Raw genomic sequence first — 21744 nt, forward strand, 5'->3', positions numbered from 1 at the left:
TGTTATGTTGTTAAGAACTTACATGAAGAGGTCTGTCAGGTTTTTACTTTGAGCACTGGGCAGTTTTGAAGTACTTGCTTTGGGGAGAGGGGTATTTGCAGTGCACAGCAAGAGTCTTGCATTGCATGACCTGTTTTATGGTGCCCTCGCCCTTTGGGTGGCAATTGCATTGATTTTTCAATTAAAAAACAAAGAACTCCGGAAGCAGGTGCCTCTGCCCACAGCTGCAAACCACCCAGTGACGCCTTGACTATTTAAAAGAAAGGGAAAAATGAGAGGGTCAAGTATGAGAATGTTCATGTCCCATCTCAGACACACGCACCATCCTTTTGATCAGTGTTTGTAAGCACAAAGAACCAACTTGCTTTCTCAAATCAAGATGCTGTCTGTCACCTCTAAGCATTCAGGCCGCTAAGACTGCGGGCAGTAGCAGCAGCTCGGTCCAGCCAAGCCGTGGCGGCTTGTTCCCACCCTTCTCTTGCTTCTCCCCTTGGTGCCTACGCAGCTGTTCGTGCAGCTCTGTAGCAAATTACGTTTGGGAGCTGAATTTTGCTTCCGGGTTATTTTTTCGGCTGGATCGGTTCGCTGCCCAGCCATGCAAGCAGTTGGCACAGTTTGGAAGCGGTGTGCTAGCGGGGAAGAGCAGCTGGCTGCAGAGCCCGTCTGAGCGCTCCTGCTGCCGAGCGGGGACCGAGGCCTCGAAGCTGCAGTTGACCCGAGGGAAAACGGGCAGCTTCATCAAGACCAAATGTTTATTACCCTTTCAGTGCCTGTAAAATCTGAAAGCTGTCTGACACTGTCAATCTATGTCACGGTCTCTCTAAATGATGGAATTAGCATCAGCTTTTGATTGTCATCATCTATTTATCATTTTTGCTGTTCTACGAATTTCTCAAAAGATAGTGTTTGCGTTTTTTTGTTTGTACCAGTGGCTGGTGAAAACAAATGTCAAAACAGAAGCATCATTCGTGGTGTAGTGTAACTTTGCAGGGATTTAGATACTCTTCCACCATCACTGCTTAACATGTGTGATAAGAAGGTTGTGGCTTCTCCTTCCCAGGAGTTGCATAAAAGTTGTATATTCCTTCCTTAAAAAAAGTGTCCGCATTGTGGGCTGCACGCCAGCAACCGAACATGAACTTCCTTGCCTACAAAATGTGAAAGGTCAGATTGTTTTTGCAGGGAATGAATACTTTTCTTGATGTCAGGGTAGGGAATACAGAGAATATTTTCTTATATCAAAAAGTTGTTGCAAGAGTGGTCCCATCAGATAATTTTTTTTTAATTGTTATTCATAGATGTCAATAACTTGAGTGAAAAGGACCCTACAAAATCAATGCCTTTCAATGTGTTCAGTGTATGAAATGTAGTATAAGCTATATACGAAGTAAAGCAATTGCATTAAAACGGGATGGCAAAATGATATTGCATGCAATAGAGGTGATTCGAGGGTAAAGAAGTTAGCTGGTTTTGAAATGAAATATTTTGGGGAAAATCATTAGGAGGAGACTCTCTTCTGCTTTTTCCTGGATTCTGGGATGTGGCCCTGTTATCTCTAGAGGAGAATTTCCTGGGGAAGTTGATTCTTATTTTGGAAGCCCTTAACTCTGGAGCTTCTGAGATGATGCGTAGTAGAATTTGCCCTAACCAGCAGTTTTAAGCTTCTGTCTACATCCTGTTCTCCAAGGAATGTGCGTAGCTTAGGCCTTTATTATGTGATCTGTTTTTGTTTATTCTGTAATAACAATAGCTAACTACTTAAAAGAAATAGAACCCAAATAATGAATACAGAACACTAAGGAAAAGGTTCATTTGCTTACTCATGCCAACTCTGTAAGAAATTCCTTTTCCTTACTCTCTCTTAAAAAAAAAATCTCAAATTGCTTGGAAGTGCCTTTTCCCTTCCTCTCCTACCTGCTATTGCACTCTTGAAAAACAAGGAAGAAAGGAAGTCATGTATTTCAGCTAAATCAGTACTTCAGGTCAGCAAAATGCTTATCTTAACAAAATGAGATACAGAACTGTTGACCTCTGCCGCTGATGTGGAACCTTTTAATGAATATATGTACTTTGATTGCGATTAGAAAGAACATCCTCTAGGAAGTCTTTAATTTTGGCCATTTGCATCTTTCACCCCTTTGCAGAGAGAGCACTCTGAATGAAATTAAGTGGTGTGTGACAGTGTTGCCTGTAAATCCACTCTGGAAGTGCCATGTAACTATTTTTCTTCTCTCTTAGAGAATGCTATTAATTGTGTGCAAGAACTCCCATCAAAAGAAAAGTTAAAGTTAGTATTCACACTTCTCAGTGCAGCCCAGATAAATCATGATCAAGAATTTCTGTCCTTTGACAGATGGGTAGATGGAACAAAACAACTTGGCAACCTTGGTTCAATTAGTAATAATTGAAGGGGAAGGAAGAAAGACTGAGATAGGGTAAGAAATTCTACCCCGATTCATTTTAGCAGATTGCTGAGTGCAAGGATGCTGCCTGCTTATGACGCACAGTCCCCTTGGCTGGGGATGGTAGCGTGCCAGCGGGGCTCTGGAAGAGGTTGGCATGCCTGCAGATCCTTCTGCCTTTGCTCCATGGATTCAGCTGCCGATCAAGCAACTTCCGCAAGCCCGAAATGAATTTAGCAAGAAAAAAATGTGGAAAGCGATTGAGCTTGCACTTACTTTTGAGAGAAGAAATAAGCAATAGGTTATGTTTGTTGGAAGATCACAGCTGAATGCTGTTCATCTTTCTCCTCTTGAATCTTGGACTCTGTGTTGATACGAGTATCTATACGGTGTTGTCAATCCAGTAGGAACTGGGACTGCAGAAGACATTTCTAGCATTTATGCAAGTTTAGTGAATTTAGGAATTTGGCAGTGACATTTTTTATCCTCAAGTTGTGTCCAATTGCCATCAGTGAGTCTTAGCTACTTTTCTAGATTATTATCACAGTATCTATTTGCCTTACAGTGTTTTATAATAATTTTCTAATACATCCTTTCTCGGTTGCACCCTCCTGTCTTAGCACTGGATATGCTTGTGGCTATTCATAAGGGGAATATACTGTGCAGTGCTCGCTGGGACAGAACAGTCGGGTATGTTTACTAAAATGCTATGGCAACCTCCAAGATATATTATTTTTATGCTAATATTTGTGCGTCTCCTTTTGCATTGTACTGCTTTTAAAGTAGAGCTCATGTGTGCTCACCTCTTTAAAGGTTAAACAGTGTAATGTATGTGTGTGAGAGGTTCCTAGCTCGGTTTCTTTTGAAATAATGCTTATTATCTCTAAGTGGAACTTTTGTGTGTGAGTATGCAAACGGTTCTTTAAATAATATTTTGTGTTTTTTCATGCTCTGGGCTCAGAGGCAATAAGCTGCTGTGTTTTCACCTGCAGGCCTGTCCAAACCATTGGGAGGTTTTGAGCCAGCAAAACGCAACCGAAGTGGTGCTCCTGTTACTAAGGACAAAACCCTGGGAGGCTCTTTCATCCAGTTGCTTCCCATGTGAGCTGCCTGTAGTGTCAAGTCTAAGCGTTATCAAAACAAGTGCTACGATATTATTTTTAGAAGATTGATAAGGCTCCCCATTACTCATTACTATAATTGTTTTATTTTGACTTGCTCATTGGGAAAGGCAAAGATCCCTAGCTTTTGGCAACTGTTCATTCTGGAAACGGGCAGAAAAGTGGCTTTCGGAAGTGGCACTTCACTGCAGATTTTTCCAAGGCTACGCAGGCAGGGTGTTGTGTTGGAGGTAGTGACTCTAGAAGAAACCCATGTTTCTGATAGCTTTTAATCCTTTTATGGATTTTAAATCTACAGTGGAATCCAATAAAAATTAGTCTGGTGTCTGATGCCTTGGCAGACTGGAGCAATTTGGGTCTACCATATGCTAATTGTCATCTTTATATCATGAGAGTTCAAAACTGTTTATTTCCATTCCCTCCTACTTCAGTCTTTTTTTTCTTTCTTTTTTTTTTTTTTTTTTTTTTTTTTGCTTATGTTCAAGTTTCTTGGGTAAACTGTAGGTGGCATAAGTAATGTTTTCTCTTCTCAATTTTCTTTGTTGGAGGAAGGGTAGAGTAAGAAGTCAAATTGACTTTTTCTAAAAACTATATAAACCAAATAAACATATTTTAAGACCAGCACTGAAGAGGAAGAAAGACGAGCCATGGAAAACAAACTCTCGGTCCTCTGAAACTCTTTATAGTGAGATGCAGATGTAGGACCAAAGGACCGTTTGTGACAGTGTGAAAAGCGAGCAGCGTTTGTCTCGTGGTGGGTGGTAGGTTGCACCTTGACTGCTCCTACTGGGAAAGGCTATTTTCTGAGTGGAGACACAGGCAAAGGAGGTGAATCATTCCCCAGTAATGAAATGCGCCTCTCCGGGAGGCGCAGGAAGAAGAGTGTGTGAGTGGGGTGATACTCAGAAAACAGGCCAGATCAAGTAGGCCTTTCTGCATCAAGGAAACATGCTGTTTTCCTCAGTCTGGAAGACTAAAATATTGTTTATAAGCTGGATCAGCCTGTTTCCTGTGGGATACCATTCAAAGAGATAAGCGATGTTGGTCGTCTATCAGTGACCAAAGCCATAGATAATTTTTGTATTTTTTTTCTTGAACTACTTGTCATTGTTTGGGCACCTACCAAGAAAAGTTTCACTGTAGCTTTCCCATGAGCTATATTTAAGACTTCTGTAATCAATCTTTTGGAATTTGTCAATGGTTATCTTTAATGCAGGGGAGGCAAATTTGCCCCAAATTAATTTACTCTATAAAATATATCAAATATCATTTGAAGTACTGACATGCCGCGTTCTACTATTGAGTTTTCCTCTTTATTTGAAATCTTGACTCTGAATTTCGCTCCTTTCACAGGTTGTTCTACAACAATAGATGCTCTGGGCAAAACCTGTAGAGGTAAACTTGAAAGCAGGCTTTTGTGTTGAAGTGCTGCTTGCTTTGAAAGGAGGAACAGGAATGGGGGAAGGAAAGTGTCCTCTTTTCAACTTCAATAGGGAATACAAATTGCCATTTATACAGAAGTTGCCAGAGCCAAAAGTATAGCTAGTGAGTTTAAAGTGAGGGACCAAACTTTGATTTTGTTGTGATGGTGTTAATCCAGAAGAATTCCAGTAACTACTGGAAGCAAAACTCTTCAGGCCATTTGAGGCAAGAAGCACGTGAAGTTTTATGCAGCCCCAAAACCACTGTTCTAGAGAGGGCGGCTTGTTGGAGAGGATACTGAGAGTATTTCAAAGGAAAGAGTCTATTTGTAGGAATCCACTTTCCAATTTAATGTAATTACATAAAATTGCTCTTAAAAACAATGCAACGTTGCTTAGCCAATAATAATAAATAGGTATATACACTTCTATATACAAACACAAAAGTAGTTTGCCCGTTTCTGCTGGCTCTGTCTGGAGATGGACAGTGCCTTGAGTCGGCGTGGAAGTGAACGTTGACGTCTTATGAAGAGCGTTTGTTTTTTCCTCTTCCGAAATGCAGGAGAGCAAGGATCGTGTCGCAGGAGGCTCGTGGAGCGTTTGATTGATGAGGTTGGTCTGTGCTGCTGCCACCAGTCTGTGTTGTGTAATGCTCTGCAGATGCTGCCGCTGCCTTGCTCTAGCTCTTTTTGTTCGGGATCACAGGGGGAGCCAAGCCTTATGTAATGTTCACTGTCACATCTTCCTTTCCAGCGCTCTTGTGCCAGCAGAGGCAAAGGATTAGCTCTCCTCTTCCTTTCTTTCTTTATTTTGTTTGGTTTCTCACACCCCTTCTTGCAGAGGCTTTTGGTGTTTTTGTATCTTCAGGCCACAACCGGATCCAGGCTGGTTTTGGTGTTGTGGTGCCTCTTAGGAAGGAGTTTGTCATCCTCGAGAGAAAACCAGAGCAGGTCCTGTGCCCCTCCAAAAAAGGCACCTGGAAGTGGTTTCAAAAGCGTCTCCTTTGGTGTCTTGTGTGTAGGATCCCTGCTCCCCACAAATCCTACTGCGTGTCCAAAGTGGGCTCCTTAATACTCACATGAAACGCGGGCAAAGACTAGATCCGTAGTCCGCGTGCCTGTTTCGGGGAGGAGCACCCATCCCTTCCTCAGCAGGGCTGTCTGGCACATGTAGATGCTGGTTCCCCCTCCGATCTGTAATTTTACAGACTGCTGCTTTTTCCATTATTTGGTGTAATATTCCTGTAGCAAGCACATCGTTTACGGAGGGAATTAATGTTGCTTAGTTCTGTTGCGAGTTAAACAAGAGAAAATAAAGGCTAAGATTTCCTGCCCCGCAGAACAGCGGATACCTTCAAGATGCTTCCCGAGTTGCAGTGTTGGTGTGTGATCTGAGTGCATAAGAGAAACCTTAAGGCCCAAAACAACCGTTTTGCCAGCAAGACAGAAAAATATTAATACATATATGTATATATACATATACTGAAGAGCTTTCTGCAGCACTCACTTTGATATACCTGTTTCTTTCTTTTTCTTTTTTTTTTTAACTATGCAAATCCTCTTGTAACTTGCCAGGGTGCTTGATCCTTTGTTTATGGCCAGACTGGTGCAAAGTCTTGGTTACAAAACAGGCTTTAAGGGACAAATCTTGATGAGTCCCAGATACTGGGCTTGGCTGGAGGCTGGGGAGGTGACAGAATCCTCTTTACTGTTCCACACTGTAGTAGCATTAGTGTTAAACCTTCCCTTTCTAAAGGGATTTGTATGGTATGTGAACGTAGTCACAACCGAGCAATGTCCCACGCCCGGATCGCTTGTGTGGTAGCAGGCAAAGAGCTTCTGTAAAGCCATGGTGGCTTCCTGATGGTACCCAGGACTCCTACCCCTTCCTGCTCAGGTGGGGATGGACTCCACTCCGCTCTGCATTTTGATACTGGGACCTCCTGCGTCCTCCCTCCTTACTTGACTGTATTTGTAATATTTAGTGAAATAATATGAGTTTTTACAGTGCTGGTGAGTCCTGTGATGAAAGTGATGTTGCACAGAAGTGGATGAAGTCACCAGATCTCATGACATTTGCTGTTTCACTTCATAGGCCAGCTTGTGGGGTGCATGACCATGCGGTGAAAGAACCTCTGTCAAGTGACAAGGAGAAAGTTTCTCGTTGTTCATGTTCTTCTCTCAAAGTCAGACGGAAGAAGAAACGGTGATTTTAAACCTTTGCAGAGCGAAAGAAAAGAATTAGAACAACAGAAACATCTTTCACGTTGAGGGCGACACGCGTGCGAGAGCCGGGGCAGGTTGGAGGAGCTCGGCCGTGAAGCAGCAGAGGCATTGGCAATCTGGTCGCCTTACGTAATTCCCCTTGGTGGAAGGCTCAGAACTGGGTCAGATCTGCGCGAGCAACTGGGGCAGTCTCCCGGCTGCGTAACGCCCACCTGCCCATCGGGCTGTCGCGTCTTCCCGGTGGTACCGGGCCACAGTGGGAGCCCTGTGGGGAAAGGGAGCTGCTGGCGTCCGGCGTGGGGAGGGAGGATCCTGCACAGCCAGCCGCAGGCCAACGGGCGCGGAGGAATTAACCATCTTTGTTTCACCCAGCTTCTGGAAGATTTAATTAAGTCTTTTAGCCAGCTTCTGTTTAACCCTCCTGCACATGCCTACAGCTGCCGAATGGGTGTCAAGATTTAGTTTTTACAGACCGTGTACTTAGAGCTTAAAAAAAGAAAAAGCTTAGATTGGAGCCCTTGAGTACTGCAGTCTGAGAGGCAGCGGCTCTCCATTGGGTTTGGATTTTGTTTATGGAAATAGGAGGACCCACAGCAGCTCCTTTAAACAGCTTCCTGTAAAATTGTGAAGGTTCTGCAACGAGCAATGTCACGTGCAAGAGGGTACCCAGGAGAGTACTAATGGGGAGAAACTGTATCGTGTGTTACTCTTTGACCTAGAGTTTTTAGTGGCATTAGAGCACTTCACAGTGTGCTTTTCCTGCTTGACTAAGAAATTTAATTAATTTCTCCTACGTTAGTAATATTTGTATTTCTTCTTTTTTTGGTTGGTGCTTAGTTTGCTAGGTTAGTAGAATATACACTGTTTAAAATACATTTTTTGTTGGCAAAGTTTCTGCTAGGCAGCATGCTAGGCACTTTAGAGCGTGGTATGGGCAACATGTGAGTAAATAAACCGGCAGAAAGCCGCAGAGGTAGCAGCACTGGCCCTCTCCCTCTGTAAGGAAACACAGGCAGCTTTACAATTACAGGTTTGAGCACAAACTGGCTATTTTTAAGAATAAAATGATGTTTGTTTTAATTTGGGCTGCGTAACAGCTGGAAGGGAACATTGTAGCTCCTTAAAAGCGAAAATACGCTGCCCTTTTGAAATAAATACAGAATTGAGCCCAGCGTTTGTCAGGAGAAGCTTCTGTTAATAGGTTGCGTTGTGTCTCAAGTCCGTGGCCCGCAGAAACTTGGCAGCGATGGACCTTGCGGCGGCCAGGGATCGCTGTCCTGCAGGCAGCGGCGTTGCGTACCTGGCTAGCGGTGGTGGCTGAATGAATCTGCCCGGCCTGTGCAACCTGGCACCGTTCCACCTGAGCTCGTGTAGCTTTTGGACTTTTCCACCTTCTGCTCCGCTAAGCCAGCGGGTTTTGTGGGGCACAGGTAATAGTTCAGGGCCCTCCGTTGCCTCTGCCAGGTGGTAAAGTGCTACTGGGACCCTCGTGGGGAATTGCTGCACGTTCCAATGTAAAGCTCTTCAAAGGTTTTTCTTCCCTGATGTTTATTTTCTCTTTCTCTTTTGCTTTCTCACAGACACTTTGCAATGTTATTGAGAAGGCGAGAGAAGCAAAGCAGGCACTGGCAGCTTCTGCTGCGATAATTCTGCATACCTGACAGTTAGATTTTCAGCCCTGCTACAGGAGCATTGGGTTGTGTTTTAACCTTCAGGTTCCCAAGCTTGTCCAGTAACAGCCAAAATACAACAGCTGCTTGAAATGTTTCTGCGTAGCAAATTTTCTTTTTTAAATGTCCGATGAGTTCTGAAACGTTCTATAGCTTCCCCGGGAATGTCGTGTAAGCAAGAGGCAGCGGAAAATGAATGGTGGAGAAACGTTTCCCTGTTCGTTCTTTAAAGCTTCCTGGAGGGTGTGGAGGTAGTGATTCTTTGGAGGCTTGGTTTTTTTTGAATGCATCCTTCACTTCATATTCCTTAGGATGTCGTCTTTTCCTTTCTTGGGTGTGTTTCTTACTTTTCATCCATGGTACCCAGCTCCCTTAGGATAACTCTCTGTGAGCTTGGAAGAGGAGCTCCCAGACACAAGTGTCAGTGTCCTGAAGTGGCAGCGTGTGGCTGGAGCTGATGAGCTTGTCTCCTCATAATTGCCCTGGCCCTCTCTTTTCTGCTTTTGTATCGTGATTTCTGCTGTGATGAGCTGGAGGAGCTTAACAGAGGACTTAACAGCCAGCTCCCGTCTTATCCTTTGGAGGAAGGAGATGCAAATTTTCTTCTTTGATCTGTCCCTCCTTTGTGTTTGCTTTTCTTCTAACCCTCTTCCACAAAGACGTGCAGCCTTTAAAAGCTGGATCTTTGTTGCGATCTGTTTGTACTGTTATTAAGGTAAGAGTGACTTCAGACAGGCTGTGATAAGTAACTAGGTGGCCTTCAGAGCAGGCAGAACTGGGTCAGGATGGTGGTCCTTGTCCGTGACCCACGATCTGCATAGGGTGATGATGTTTGCAGGTGCTTGGGGCGTTGAAGCAGCGTTGAATTCTAAGATTGATCCATTTTACTATACTTCACGTTTGGACCGTAGTGTTCTGAAATTGTTTACATAGTATATTTATTTTTGCATCTCTGTTTAATCAGACATTGCTGTGTACTTGTCAAGAATAATTCCTCAAAAAAGCCTCTGGATTGGTAGTTGTTAACATATTGGTTCTGATATTGGTTCTGCAACTCTAGGCCTCTATCATTGTGATACGTTGCTTAGTATATCTGTTCTCTGCACACAGTTTTGTCCATAATATGATATGACTGTTACTTAAAAGACTGATGGCAAATTTGTGTTTGGGGTCTCGTAATTCTGCTATGATTTTGAGCCTTGGAAAGGATAGGATGTACTGGGTTCCTTACATGTGGACCTCTTTTTTCTTGCAGGGCTGCCTCACGGTAGAACATGAGCAGGTAATGCACGAGGAGCATCACTGGGAATCATGTCAGACGAGTCAATCTCAGGGAGTGATCCGGACCTGGACCCGGACTTGGAGCAGGAGGATATGGAAGAGGAGGAGGAGGAAGATGAGGAAGAGGCGATGGAGGAGGACAACGATGGGGATGACGAGGAAGACTTACTTGATGAGAGTGGTACGTGAATGAGGTTGTGAATCTGCGCATGCATTTGTTACACATAACTGATGTTACTAATTTTGGTGAGAGACACCTCTGTAGACAGCATAACTGTTAGGAATTGTCTGGAGATTGGTAGGGAGAAGTGCTTATGTGGGTGTTTAGTTTAAGTAGGGATTTAATGTAAGTTAAATTTGGACTTCTGGCTAAAAAATTTTCCATTGTATAAGCAAGCCACAGACACAACCTGTAAGATAGAATTGTTAACGTAACTACAGGTTGTAGAGAAACAACAAAATAAAGAAGTAAATAAATCAATTTACAGCTACTTGTACTATTAAAAGAATTCAGTGAAATTAAGCATGTTTGTATCACCAGTTTACCTGTAAGTAAACAATTTAATGGATACTATGGACAATTTTTGCCCTCTTAATCATCTTCAACGTCTGGGAAATTCTCTTTTCTGATAGCATACAATTTTATTATCATTGTTATTTCACACTGGGAAAACCTGAGGCTGTAGTTTTACAATATAAAAGTTTTGGTGGCAGTGCTGACTTAAGTAAGTTGACACCTGTCTGCAGCTGGTTATAATTTCCCCCTCTCCTCTTCAGTTAGGACCAATACAGCTGTTTGTGGAGCTGGAATGTGTAGGTTATGTTTAAGCAAGAGCAGGTAACTGCTCTAGTTCGTGGCATGATTCCAGGAATATGTTTGTTGGTCCAGCAGGAAGGATGATATTTTGTGGCATGTTGACAGGAGCGTGTGGCTCAGGTGGGAATTCCCTGAGCTCTCTTTGCCGCCAAACTCCACGTATCATAAAACAGCAGCCCAAGCCTATGGGATGCCACTGTATTTGCTTCCTCTAAAACGGTGATTTTCCATAATTTCAAAAGATGTACAGATTTTCAAATGCACCTAATTCAGCATACTGAGATTAGACTTTCTCTTCTTAGCATAGAATGTGTTAAAGAAAGGTACTTCTCTCTTCTCCTTGTTTCTGAAGTATTCTTGGCTTCAAAGTAACTTGGCATCTTTATATATATATGTGTGTGTGTGTGTGTGTATAAATAATTCTTTCTGTCACTTGCTGCTTCAAGCTGTTATATTGACTTAAAATGCTTGTAAAATGTTTACGCAAATGAATTTTACTCCCCTGATTTTAGTCACGGGATGATTTTTCTCTAATGGGAAAATAGCAGAAATGGAAGCGTTAGCTCAGGTGAGAAACAAGGGAGTTCCTAGGAGAGGGATTTATATGGCCACAGAATACTGTCTCAAAGCCACTGGTGGTGACCTTGTTGCAGGAACCAGCACCCAGCAGAGCAATAGGAACCATGCTGTTGTAGACAAGCTTTTATTAACAGAGCGAAATGGCTCTTTTTCGCGTCCAGTGGGTCCTCCCCCACAGTATTTTATCGTGGACCTATGTATTTTATCATCTCCATCAGTGTGTTGTGGCTGAGTATTTGTATCATTTTTCGAGATTATTCTATCCGAGCAAACAAAATTAATGCATGTGTATCAGCACAATGCTAAGCATTAATAAAAGCTATGTATTTTTATTGTAAAATCAGATCTGAGCAGAAAGCATAAGAAACATGGTTATGCTTTATATTTCTTCAGTAATTAATTTAAAATGAATTTTAACAAGCATAGGAAATAGGAGGAGTAAAAGGCAATTTACATCTAATTGACAAAAAATCTTTATAGTTATTCTTTATGTACAGAAGAACATAATCTGAGCAAAGCTACATCATCTCTGAGCTTTCAGGAAAAAAAAGGAAAAAAAATTGCTTCAGCTTTAATGCTGTCTGCTGGAATATCAGGATGCTTTTGGTGTGCTTAGCTCTATGACTGCTGCTGTCTGTGGTGGTGTCCACTCTGATTTTCCTGCCCTCCCTTCACAGCTATGCATTGCCTTAGAAATTTCTTGGATATTTGTATTACCTTATAGTTAATAGAAAGCCAGCCTACTGTTATTTGGCCTGTGAAGTATAGCTAATTTCAGAATGAAGAAGGAGGATTGTTTTATTTTGCCCATCTGATGTTTATAGTCCTGTTTTTTTATAGATGACCCCCGTTCATAAAAATCCTCTTTGGGAACACACAATTCCTTTTATTCACAATGTAAGTGTTGTTCTGAGGTATTTAAAAAGCTTCATTTTTTTTCCCTCATTTCTCCACCTCCCAGCCATGCTGTTCTCGCCTCCTGCTATTTTTGTTATTCTGGAGATGTTTCATGAGGGACCTTGCATCAAGGGGATCTCCCCCCACTGCGAACAGGCTCTGGCATGTTTCTAGCACTGCAAGATTTAAAAGATTAATACTCTTTCATAGTTATTTCCTTGGAGGGCTGCAGCATGCATGTGTGTGTTCCCCATACTGAAAATTATTACTTGCTTTAAATGCAGGTAATGGCAACAATTATAAAACCAACATTTTTGCTTGTTTACTTTCAAAATAATGGCTGTGTTTTAGGCATTTAGCTCTTCCATGCTTTAAGCATGATGCAGATTACTTTCAGGCTGAATGTAGTATTATCCTCACCTGTTGACATTAGATAGTCTAGTCTGAGAGTTTGCAGCAACTTGGTTTTGCATGTTTAGCCTGTTTTTGTCTTTTTGATATATTTTGTATGTGGAAAATTAATACTTTTGTGGTTTCACTTTAGGAATTTTCTTTGTCAATTTTCTTTTAATATTGTGGTGATTGAGAGTCTGATCTTCAGCCCTGGGGAAGTTGCTCTCAATTCTGCTCTCAGAGCCTAGAGGGTTTTGTTTGCGTTTGGTATAGACTGTCCCCTGGGTGGCCTGGAGTTCACCTCAGTTTGAATTTTTGATACAAACTTTCAGCTTTGAAAGCTGTTCTGAAAAGCTCTCTGTCCTGCCACCTGCAAAGGGGAAAGAAGAGATTAGAAGGTGAGTTTTCTGAATATTTCTAAACAAGTGAGAACTGATAACCACGCAGTTTGGGTCCTGTGCACATTTCTTCAGTGCTGGTCAATTAATGAATCTTGGCATGACATGTAGAAGCCTCTATAGCTTTGGTCTCATCTCCAAAGTACTTCTTCCAGGAGATAGGTGCCCTCACCCTTACTAGTCCTTACCAGCGGGACGCTGGACTGTACACCCATCCCAGCAGCACTCTTCAGTCCTAACCAGAGGCTCTTGCCGCTTTGCCAGCCTTGTCATCCCTGCCCACTGCGTCCGTTTTCTCATGCCTTCATGGGCAGCAGTGCTTTTTGTCATACTCGATTTTGCGGTATCAGTGTGCCTCCTAACAACTTTTTTGTTAACTCCCTATGTCCTTCTCCCTGGAAATGCAATGTACTGATGACTGTTTTAATAAAGGACTGTTTTAATTCTGGCGTGTTTTTCTCTGATCCTGGTCATTGCATCAAAGTTGTGCTCTTCCTTCTTCTCTGTGACAAAACAAAAGTGCCTTACGTAGGGTTAGTGTGGACATAAGGACCCTAAGAGAGGCATGAATTAGCGACACAGTTATATCGGTGGTACAGAATCGCAAATCCCAGGAGGCTGAAGGACATCCAGGTGCAGTCCTGGACTGCCACTTCATCGTAGGGTGAAGGCACCAGGGTGAAGTCTCAGCTCCTCTGAAAGACCGCGTTGGCACAGGAGGTTAATGAAGGGAAAGAAAGAGACCCCTGTCCTCACCCCAGCCTCTCGAAACTCTGCTCATTCCTGTCTGTGAGATTTAATAGTGTCATGAAAGATTCAAAGAATATCACCTCTTACTTCTGGAGCGTGTTCCAGATGTTTTTTCTGTGCCTCCTTTTGTTTGAGCTTCCGTGTGCTACTAAGAGCTCAGGCTATTACTTTCTGAAGGTATCAGGCCAGGAATACTATACTTCAGATGACTGACATTGTTAATTCAGGTTTGTAAAGATCTTTGCTTTTCTTGGATTCTAATTGGAGAAATGTCCATTTTGTTAAAGGGATGCTGCTAGCTGAGGCTGGCCTATAATTTTACTTGGTTATTGGAGAAAAAAGAACGTTCTCTGAAAATTTCAATAAGAAGAGATTTTATTTCAGGTGGTGTTCATTTGTGGCTTTCCAAATCCTCGCGGTGTATGCTGTAGGGGTACAATTATATTGAAAGTGGAATTGCTTTGCAGCTGACTGGATAATTTTCTTGCCTAACCTGAAGGGAAAAGTAAGTAGTTAATGCCATACTTAGTAGAAAGCTCATTAGTACTTGGAGTTATTAAAGCTGAAATTATTTTTTAAATCTGTTTCTAACACGATGTAGAAGTGTTGGTTAATATTTACCTCTTCACAGCATTTGAGAGTGTTGTCTTCAAAGCAACTTGGCCTTTTTGTGAAGGGTCTGTGAAGGCATCCTGGAGGCACGGGGTGCTGCAGCCTCTTTGGGGAGATGATGTTACTCCGTGTGTTTCCTACCCCAAGCTTGTGCTGGTTCTCCTACCCAACAGAGTGCTGGAACAAAACAAAACTCTGCATGTGGGAGTCTCCAAATGAGCCTGTAGGGTTGGGAATAGAGCAAATTTCTGTTCTTACAGGGGAACGGAGGAAAATCTTCAGTACAAATCTGTTCACTTAACAGGATCTTCTGCTCATTTACATGAGTTCTTGCTTTTCATCTGAAGTTATTCTTGTAAATCGGGTCATGCTATACTCACCTGTGTGAAACTGAGAGGCAGAGGAAAAGAATGTCAGTCTCTGAATAATGCTCTGCTAAATGACATCTCATTTTATATCATTTTGCATTCAAATTTATAAGAGCCCATATTGCTGGAGGAAGGAAAAGGGGCTGTTGTTGGAGAACAAATAACTTTTATTTTTTGCTTGGATTGGATGAACCTTCTTGTGTTGGTAAATGGACATATTAGGCCCAAAAGCCTGCACCTTTTTGATCAGCCAGCACACCGTTTCATCTTTGACTGCTTTGGAGTCATTTCCTCTCTGTATTAGAAAATGAAATGCATCTTTCTAAGAAGAGAAGGAGCAAATACATTCTTATTTCTTTAATTTATCAAATCATTTTGGAAAGCAGCTTTTCACAGCTGTTTTGGATGGGTGATATCGCAGGTAGCTGAGGATGCCAAGGTGGAGGCAGGCTGAGGGAGTACGGCTGCTTTTGGAGGAACCCTTTGGAAAGAGGTGGTTCTATCTTCTGCAGTACATGGTCATGGTGTACTTGTTTGTGTCTTCCTTTCTGCCTGAGACTGCTGAAAGGAGGCTGTTGCATTGATTGCAAATGAAAGCTTGACGGGAGGAAGAGGCAAAAAGAAGCCAAAATTAGGATGTGCCTCAGCCTAGAGAAGTACTGAGGTAGATCAGGAGGGTTCCTTTATTTTTAAGGCCTGTGGTATCCTGTGCGTATGGCAGAGTGGTGGGTGCCAATAAGTAATAATCCTGTACCTTAATCTGCGGAACACAGGGTGGATTTTGTGGGGAAAGAGAGGTGGTTGACATTTTTTCCTTCTCTGTTGAGGGACTTCTCTCTCTTGATTCTTTTATTTTCATTGCTTGCGACTGCATGGAGCTCCCTCTAGGGTCCACTAGCGATTACTTTAAGGAAGCTAGAAGGGTAATGTCATGGGCGAAACCAGCCTCTGCTCAGCAATAGATCTGTTGCCTCCACAGTGACCCTAATTTAAGCTTGGGTAACCGAACCTGAACTTCCCTGTACTGCTGTGCATGTTGCTGTTCTTAAACACTCAGCTTTTAATGCTCGTGGTGGCCTTTTGCAGAATGTCTTCTCAGCCAATAGTTGTGTGCAAACAGGATGGCGTGTATGATATCCTAGAGAAACAAAAGCAATCTTCTCTGCGTGCCAAATGTTTTACCTATGAATTCATGTCCTGCACGTTGGTACGTGTGTAAACTTTATTGAATTGTTTTGGGAAACTGCATTGTCTTTAAAAATAAAAAAATAAATAAATAAAAAGATCCTTACAGGTCAGGATGTTTAAATGTGTTTTATCATCATAGTGTAAGATCTGGGGTTCAACCTCAAGGTACTTGGTTGTGGGAAACTCAAGGTCAGCAAGCATATCTAACTGCAGGTATTAGATGCGTTTCTCAGGTGATTTTATATAATTAGCAGATTTTAAAAAATGTTTTACCTGTTTCTGAGAGGGATGGAAGCATCTTCATGGTTGGTTTGTGTCTGTTAAGCACATGCTCCGTTCAGCTCTTACATTGTACGGTTGTCCTGCTTTCCCCAAACCCTGAAAGTGAGAAGCTGGCTGGCTTCTAGGTTTCCTCGATCCAGTGGAATAAACTGCAAGAGGTATCATTAGTATCAACAGTGGAATGAGACTGGATATTAGCATTTGCCGTTTTAGCGATCCCCATGGCTGAGCAGGGAAAGTTACATGAAAATTGCAGGGGAGAAGGTTTGCGTTTGATATCTAGGCAAGAGCTCCGCTGCCTTCACTGGGAATTTTTCTGGAGTTTGGGGGACTGCGTATTGTACGCGTTATTTTATGCTGGCAATTTCCCTGTAGTACAGCCTGTCTTTCGGAGCAAACGTGGGGAACGCATGCAGTCTCGGGGGTTTGGAGCTGCCTAGCTAGCAAGCGGCTGTGCGCGCGGCATGCTGTATGGGAGTAATGCCCGCGCAGACCATGTGGCTGGCGTCCAGCTCCCTTGAAGTGGTTTAACAGGATGTGCTAAATGGTAACGTTAAAAAAAAAAAAAAAAAAAAAAAAAAAAAAGTCCTCCTCGGTGCTTTGCTGAGAACAGTCCGTACTGCGGTTAGCTCCGCTCATTCCCTCCCTGCCAAACCGGGAGCCGTAGCTTGCTGGTTTCCCCGGGCACCTGGGCCGTTTTGTTTGCGTTTGGGCAGTTTCTGCAGGCAGGAGGCTATGGGGAGCCGGTGGAGAGCTGCTTGAGTACAGGCTAGATGCGCTCGTAAATCTCGGAGGAGCCCGGGAAGGCAGCAGCGACGGAGAGGAGCGTGGGGGGAGTGACGCCGGGGGCTTGGCGGGTGGGTTGTTGTCCGATCCCGGGATCCCAGCGTTTTGAGGAACCTTGTGAACTAGGTCACCCTCGGTGGGGTGAGGTGTGGCTTGACCGAGGCTGTGGGAAGGAAGAAGGAAGGCTCAGATCTCCGATGGGGATCCCGGCTGGTGCTGCCCCCAGCCCCCTTGGCAGGGTCTTGCGGACTGACGGCTTTGCAGGGCAAGTCACCGAGCCTTGGGCCGTCAGCGAGCGCCGACGCGTTCCCGCTCTCCTCCTGTTTCCCGGAGCGGCGGAAAGTTCGTATGAGAACGTTCCTGGCTTCTCTGCCGCCCTCCCAGGCTCTCTGAGAGCAGCTTCCTTTTTGAGAGGGTGGCACCAAGTCTGGCGTAGTCACAGCGTTACATAACCTGGAGTCATGACTTGCTTTGCTTCTTTAACAGGAGCTGATGACGCCAGAGCTCGCCTTCCTTCAGACCCGCTTGCTGGGGGCAGGCGCTGGCTGATCGCGTGAAATGATGCGGTATTATAACTAGCTACGTGTTGACCACCCTTTCCTTTTGATCTGTGGCATATGACAAATGCAAACTAGAAATCCTTCTGTGCGGTTAAAGAGCAGTCTGTGTCCGTGGCTCTGCTTTTTCTATACATGTGTATGTTTATTTTTTCAAAAATATTTTTTTTTAACCTAGCCACTTGCTGTATTTTCTTGGAGCTGCCTCGAACATTGGAGTACTGCGAGTGCACGGAGTCAGAGAGTGAATAGGTGTTAGCTGAGCAAAGAATTGCTCCGAGTCTTCCAGGTAGAGGAGAAATACCTTGTTTCTTCCTGCTTTTCTAATTGACCTTGCAGCATTTGGGGATTTGTATATTAGTGGCCAAAAAGTTTCTTTGCTTTTCTCACAAAGCCGGCAGCAAATCTTGAACAGAGGGAAAATCACGCTTTCTCCTCTGCTACTTTTTCTGCCTTTTTTTTTCCACGTACGGTTTCAGTACTCAGCTGGGTGCTGCTGCACCTCACCGTCACTGACAGATACCATCCTGTTTCCTCTACCTCTGAAGCAGTGAGGAAGTCTTAGAGAAATTAATTAGCAAATCTGTTATGTGGTATTGTCCCTATTGGAGGGGTCAGAAGTGACAAAGTGACTTTGCTAAGGTCATCTGCTGAGTCTCTGATGAAGCCCAAGTCAGAATCCTCTGCTTTGCACTTTAGGCAATGCCTCTTTTCCTTTCCAGTGTATGAGGCAGGGTAAAACACTTCTATATTGATTTTTGCATTAGAGTATAAACTATGCAAGCAGTCCTTGTTCTCATTTTTCCATAATTTGTCTGGCGTTGTGCTGTTTTAAATGACTCTGGTTAAATAAAATGTGTGTGCGTGCCTATATAACTATGTATTGTACACGTATTATATTTTTGGCTGAGAAGAATTGGCAGGTTTGGTGGGAGAGGAAACTTTTAATTAAATGACAGGTATTCTTCAAATGTTTAAGTGTACAGTTTTGTGTCATAATTATTTGCTTTATTTGTTATTTTAATTTGCTGCTTTGAGGGAGACCTGCAGTACTGAACTTTTAGAAGCAGCTGGCTGATAATTTGGACCAAAGTTTTTTGATGTAATACCCGCTTTTTATTTTAATAACTGTAATTTCTTCTGCAGATGCTGAAAATATCTTGTTCTTATTTTCTTCAACATGCAGTTCACTGACTCAGTATGAAAAAGTTCTAAGTAGGAGTTTAAAGATCAGATGATGTTATTTTCACTTGGAAATACGCGAATAGAAATGTGAGAGGAGAAGGCTGTAGGATAATATCTTTTAGGCTGGGGGAACAGAAACTTTTAGTTTGATTCTCAATCAGAACAAATTTTGCAATTAAAACATCTGTCAGTAATCTTTGTATATGTAAAACATTTAAAATACTTGAAGTATTACTTGAAGAAGTAATTTTAAAATGGTGCTTTTGTTTACTTTCAGCTTATGATTTATGTCAAATTTGCATGTGACTGAAAACTAGAATTAAATTAAAGGTGTGCAAAATCACTCTTAAAAGGCACAGCTATATTATGTTCTCATAACATATTATGTATATTAGCAGCAGAAATATAACAAGTTGTAGGAAGAGATGAGAGTCAATCTCTTGAAGGTTATAACTGACAAATGCAAATGTCAGGATTGTAACTCAAAGGATTTTGCTTTGATTAATATCATGATAAATATCTGTAATGTTTGATATAAGATCACTGTATCTTGTCTGTTAACATGTTGTGGTCTTCAGTACATTTAAAAAAATCTCTGGAAAGCTGAGACTAAAGTCTGAAACAGGACATGTTTTGCCACGGTGGTAGTCTGAATAGTGTTTGCGAAAGGCAGTGCATTTCATCACTAGGTGTATTTTCTAACTAGATTTTTGTTACATTATGTACAACCACCCACTGTTACGATTCAGTATTTTCTGGATCCTTGTGCATGCTGGCTTTGGGTAGCAAAGTGAATGAGCATGGGAAAGTGAATACACCAAGCTTATAAGAATAAAAATAAAATGAGGGGAAAAAAGGACCAAATTTTGTCCTTTATGTTTCAGTCCAAAACTCATTACAAGCAATGGAAAGACTTCTCTGGTTTTTCATGGTTGGTTTAGATCTTGCTCAGAAGAGTTGCCATTTTAGTTTACAGTACAGCGTTGGTGAAAAAGCAGATGTTTCTCAAAAGCCCGGCAATACTTAGTTGCCAACAAATAACGTTGTGGCGTTAGAGTTGGATTCCGTCTGAGCGGCTTTAAGATGATGAGCAGTCAAGCCTATTCTGCGTTTAATAATTCACAAAAAAAAATCAGATTGTAGGCAGCCTCTCTACTTGAGAGCGGTCAGTGGGGCGTGCAGACAGCCGCTGCTGGATGGGGGCATGCTGGTGGGAAGGAGAAAGGGCAGCCTGGCGGCACAGAGCCATCGAGGATGGAAAGAAGAGGTCCAGGCTGTCCTGTGGCACGGCAGTGAACAGCACGCGTGGGACAGCAGGGGGGGGAGAGAAGGGAGTCACCAGCAGCTCAGAGCATCCAAAGAGTGAGGAGGCACGAAAGAGTTGCAGTGCTTGTCCATGCTGCGCTTGGTGGGCCTGGATCAGGCCGATATACTGAACCGTCCCGGAGCAGCTCAGCTCACAGAGGACAGTGAGGAGAGTAGTATGCCCTGAAGGACCTTTCTTTGATGTCCTATGGAAACTGAAAATTTTACAGTGATTGCAACAGGGGAGACTGCTGGGTCATTTGCTAGGGTAGCTCTCAAGTGACAAGAGCCTCCTGAGAAGCTTCTTCCAAGGTATAGTTTGGTCACTGCAGTTGCAAGGACCTCGCCTGCTCTTGAGTAATGCAGCTGAGATACGATGGCTATGTAAAATATCAGGAGCCTGCAGGGGAAGGAGAGCGAACTTTCTGACCAGGCTGGCTTCACAGAAAAGCTGGGCAGTAAACAGGCTTATCGATAACAAGATTACCATGAGGAGATCATTTTACAAACTGCCTGTTTCTGGCAGGTCTAATTCTTGGCTATGTGAGTTTGTGATGAGCTCACCAGGAGGCTGCTGTGGAGGGGAAAGCTCCTTTCCGTTTTGCACGGTAGGGTAAAGAAGGAAATGCCCTTTTTATTCCTCTGCAGAAACGGGCATAGGTCACCTGTTCCCCCGACGTACTGAACTTCGTTTCCCAACCGTGCCTTAGAAAATACCCACCTGCCTTTGTGCACACACTTGTCCTTAAATCTTGCTCCCTAGTTTCATAAATCTATTTGGTCAGATACCGCGGTCATGTCTGGCTTATTTCTTCCAACCCTACAAAGTCCTTATAAGGCCAGCTGCAAACTCCTCAGCTGTGTATTTTTTTGAACATATTTGTGCCCTTGTTGCCCCTTGATCAACACTGTCCGTTCTCGTGTAGCAGCCAGACTGTTTGAATCTGAGATACAGGTGACAGGCTGTCTCGTTACCGAGCTGCTTGCTTTTCATCCCCTTCGTAATTTTTTCTCTGGTAAAATCCATACAGCTCTAGTCACGAGAGCTGCACCCCGGGTGTGTTTTGAAGCTGTGACGTATTCCGAAGCAGTGAGGCCACTTTGGCCACAAGCCTTCACTGAATTGTAGTGCCCACTTAAGTAAGAGGTGGAATAAAAACGTCCTGGCTGTTTTTGCAGACCTCTAGGTCCATCTTTACTGTTACACGAGTGCAGCATGTCGTACTGTTCAGTCCTGGAGCCCTACGCGTTTGTGCCGGGGCTGGTCAGCCTGCTTTGGACTTGGTGCACCGATGTTGTCTTTCTCCACCTGCCACCACCACTTGTTTGAAGCAAGGAGATGACTTTGTGTGGACAAATGCTCACTGGGAGCTAGCTGACGTTCTGTTAAATGTGCCTCACCCCAGGTTTGCTCTTTATCACTGCCATGGGTTTTGCCTGGGAAAGGAATCGGCCATGCAGAAAGTCTCCGCAGTGCTGGAAGAAGGCTTAGGCCTGCGTGGTCGTT

At 43.2% G+C, this 21744-nt stretch overlaps 1 protein-coding gene across 2 annotated transcripts in view; it reads left to right on the forward strand.

The window, feature by feature from the left end:
* RAD54L2 (RAD54 like 2) overlaps nucleotides 1-21744 on the forward strand; it is a 68599-nt gene that overhangs the window by 10867 nt on the left and 35988 nt on the right. For both annotated transcript variants that reach the window (XM_062585469.1, XM_062585466.1), the window contains exon 2: nucleotides 10095-10301. In XM_062585469.1, the coding sequence (XP_062441453.1) occupies nucleotides 10151-10301 (151 nt within the window). In that variant the 5' untranslated portion in view covers nucleotides 10095-10150. The remainder of the gene's footprint in view (nucleotides 1-10094; nucleotides 10302-21744) is intronic.

Source organism: Rhea pennata, chromosome 12, assembly GCF_028389875.1.
Source record: "Rhea pennata isolate bPtePen1 chromosome 12, bPtePen1.pri, whole genome shotgun sequence".
NCBI classification, from domain to species: Eukaryota; Metazoa; Chordata; class Aves; order Rheiformes; family Rheidae; genus Rhea; species Rhea pennata.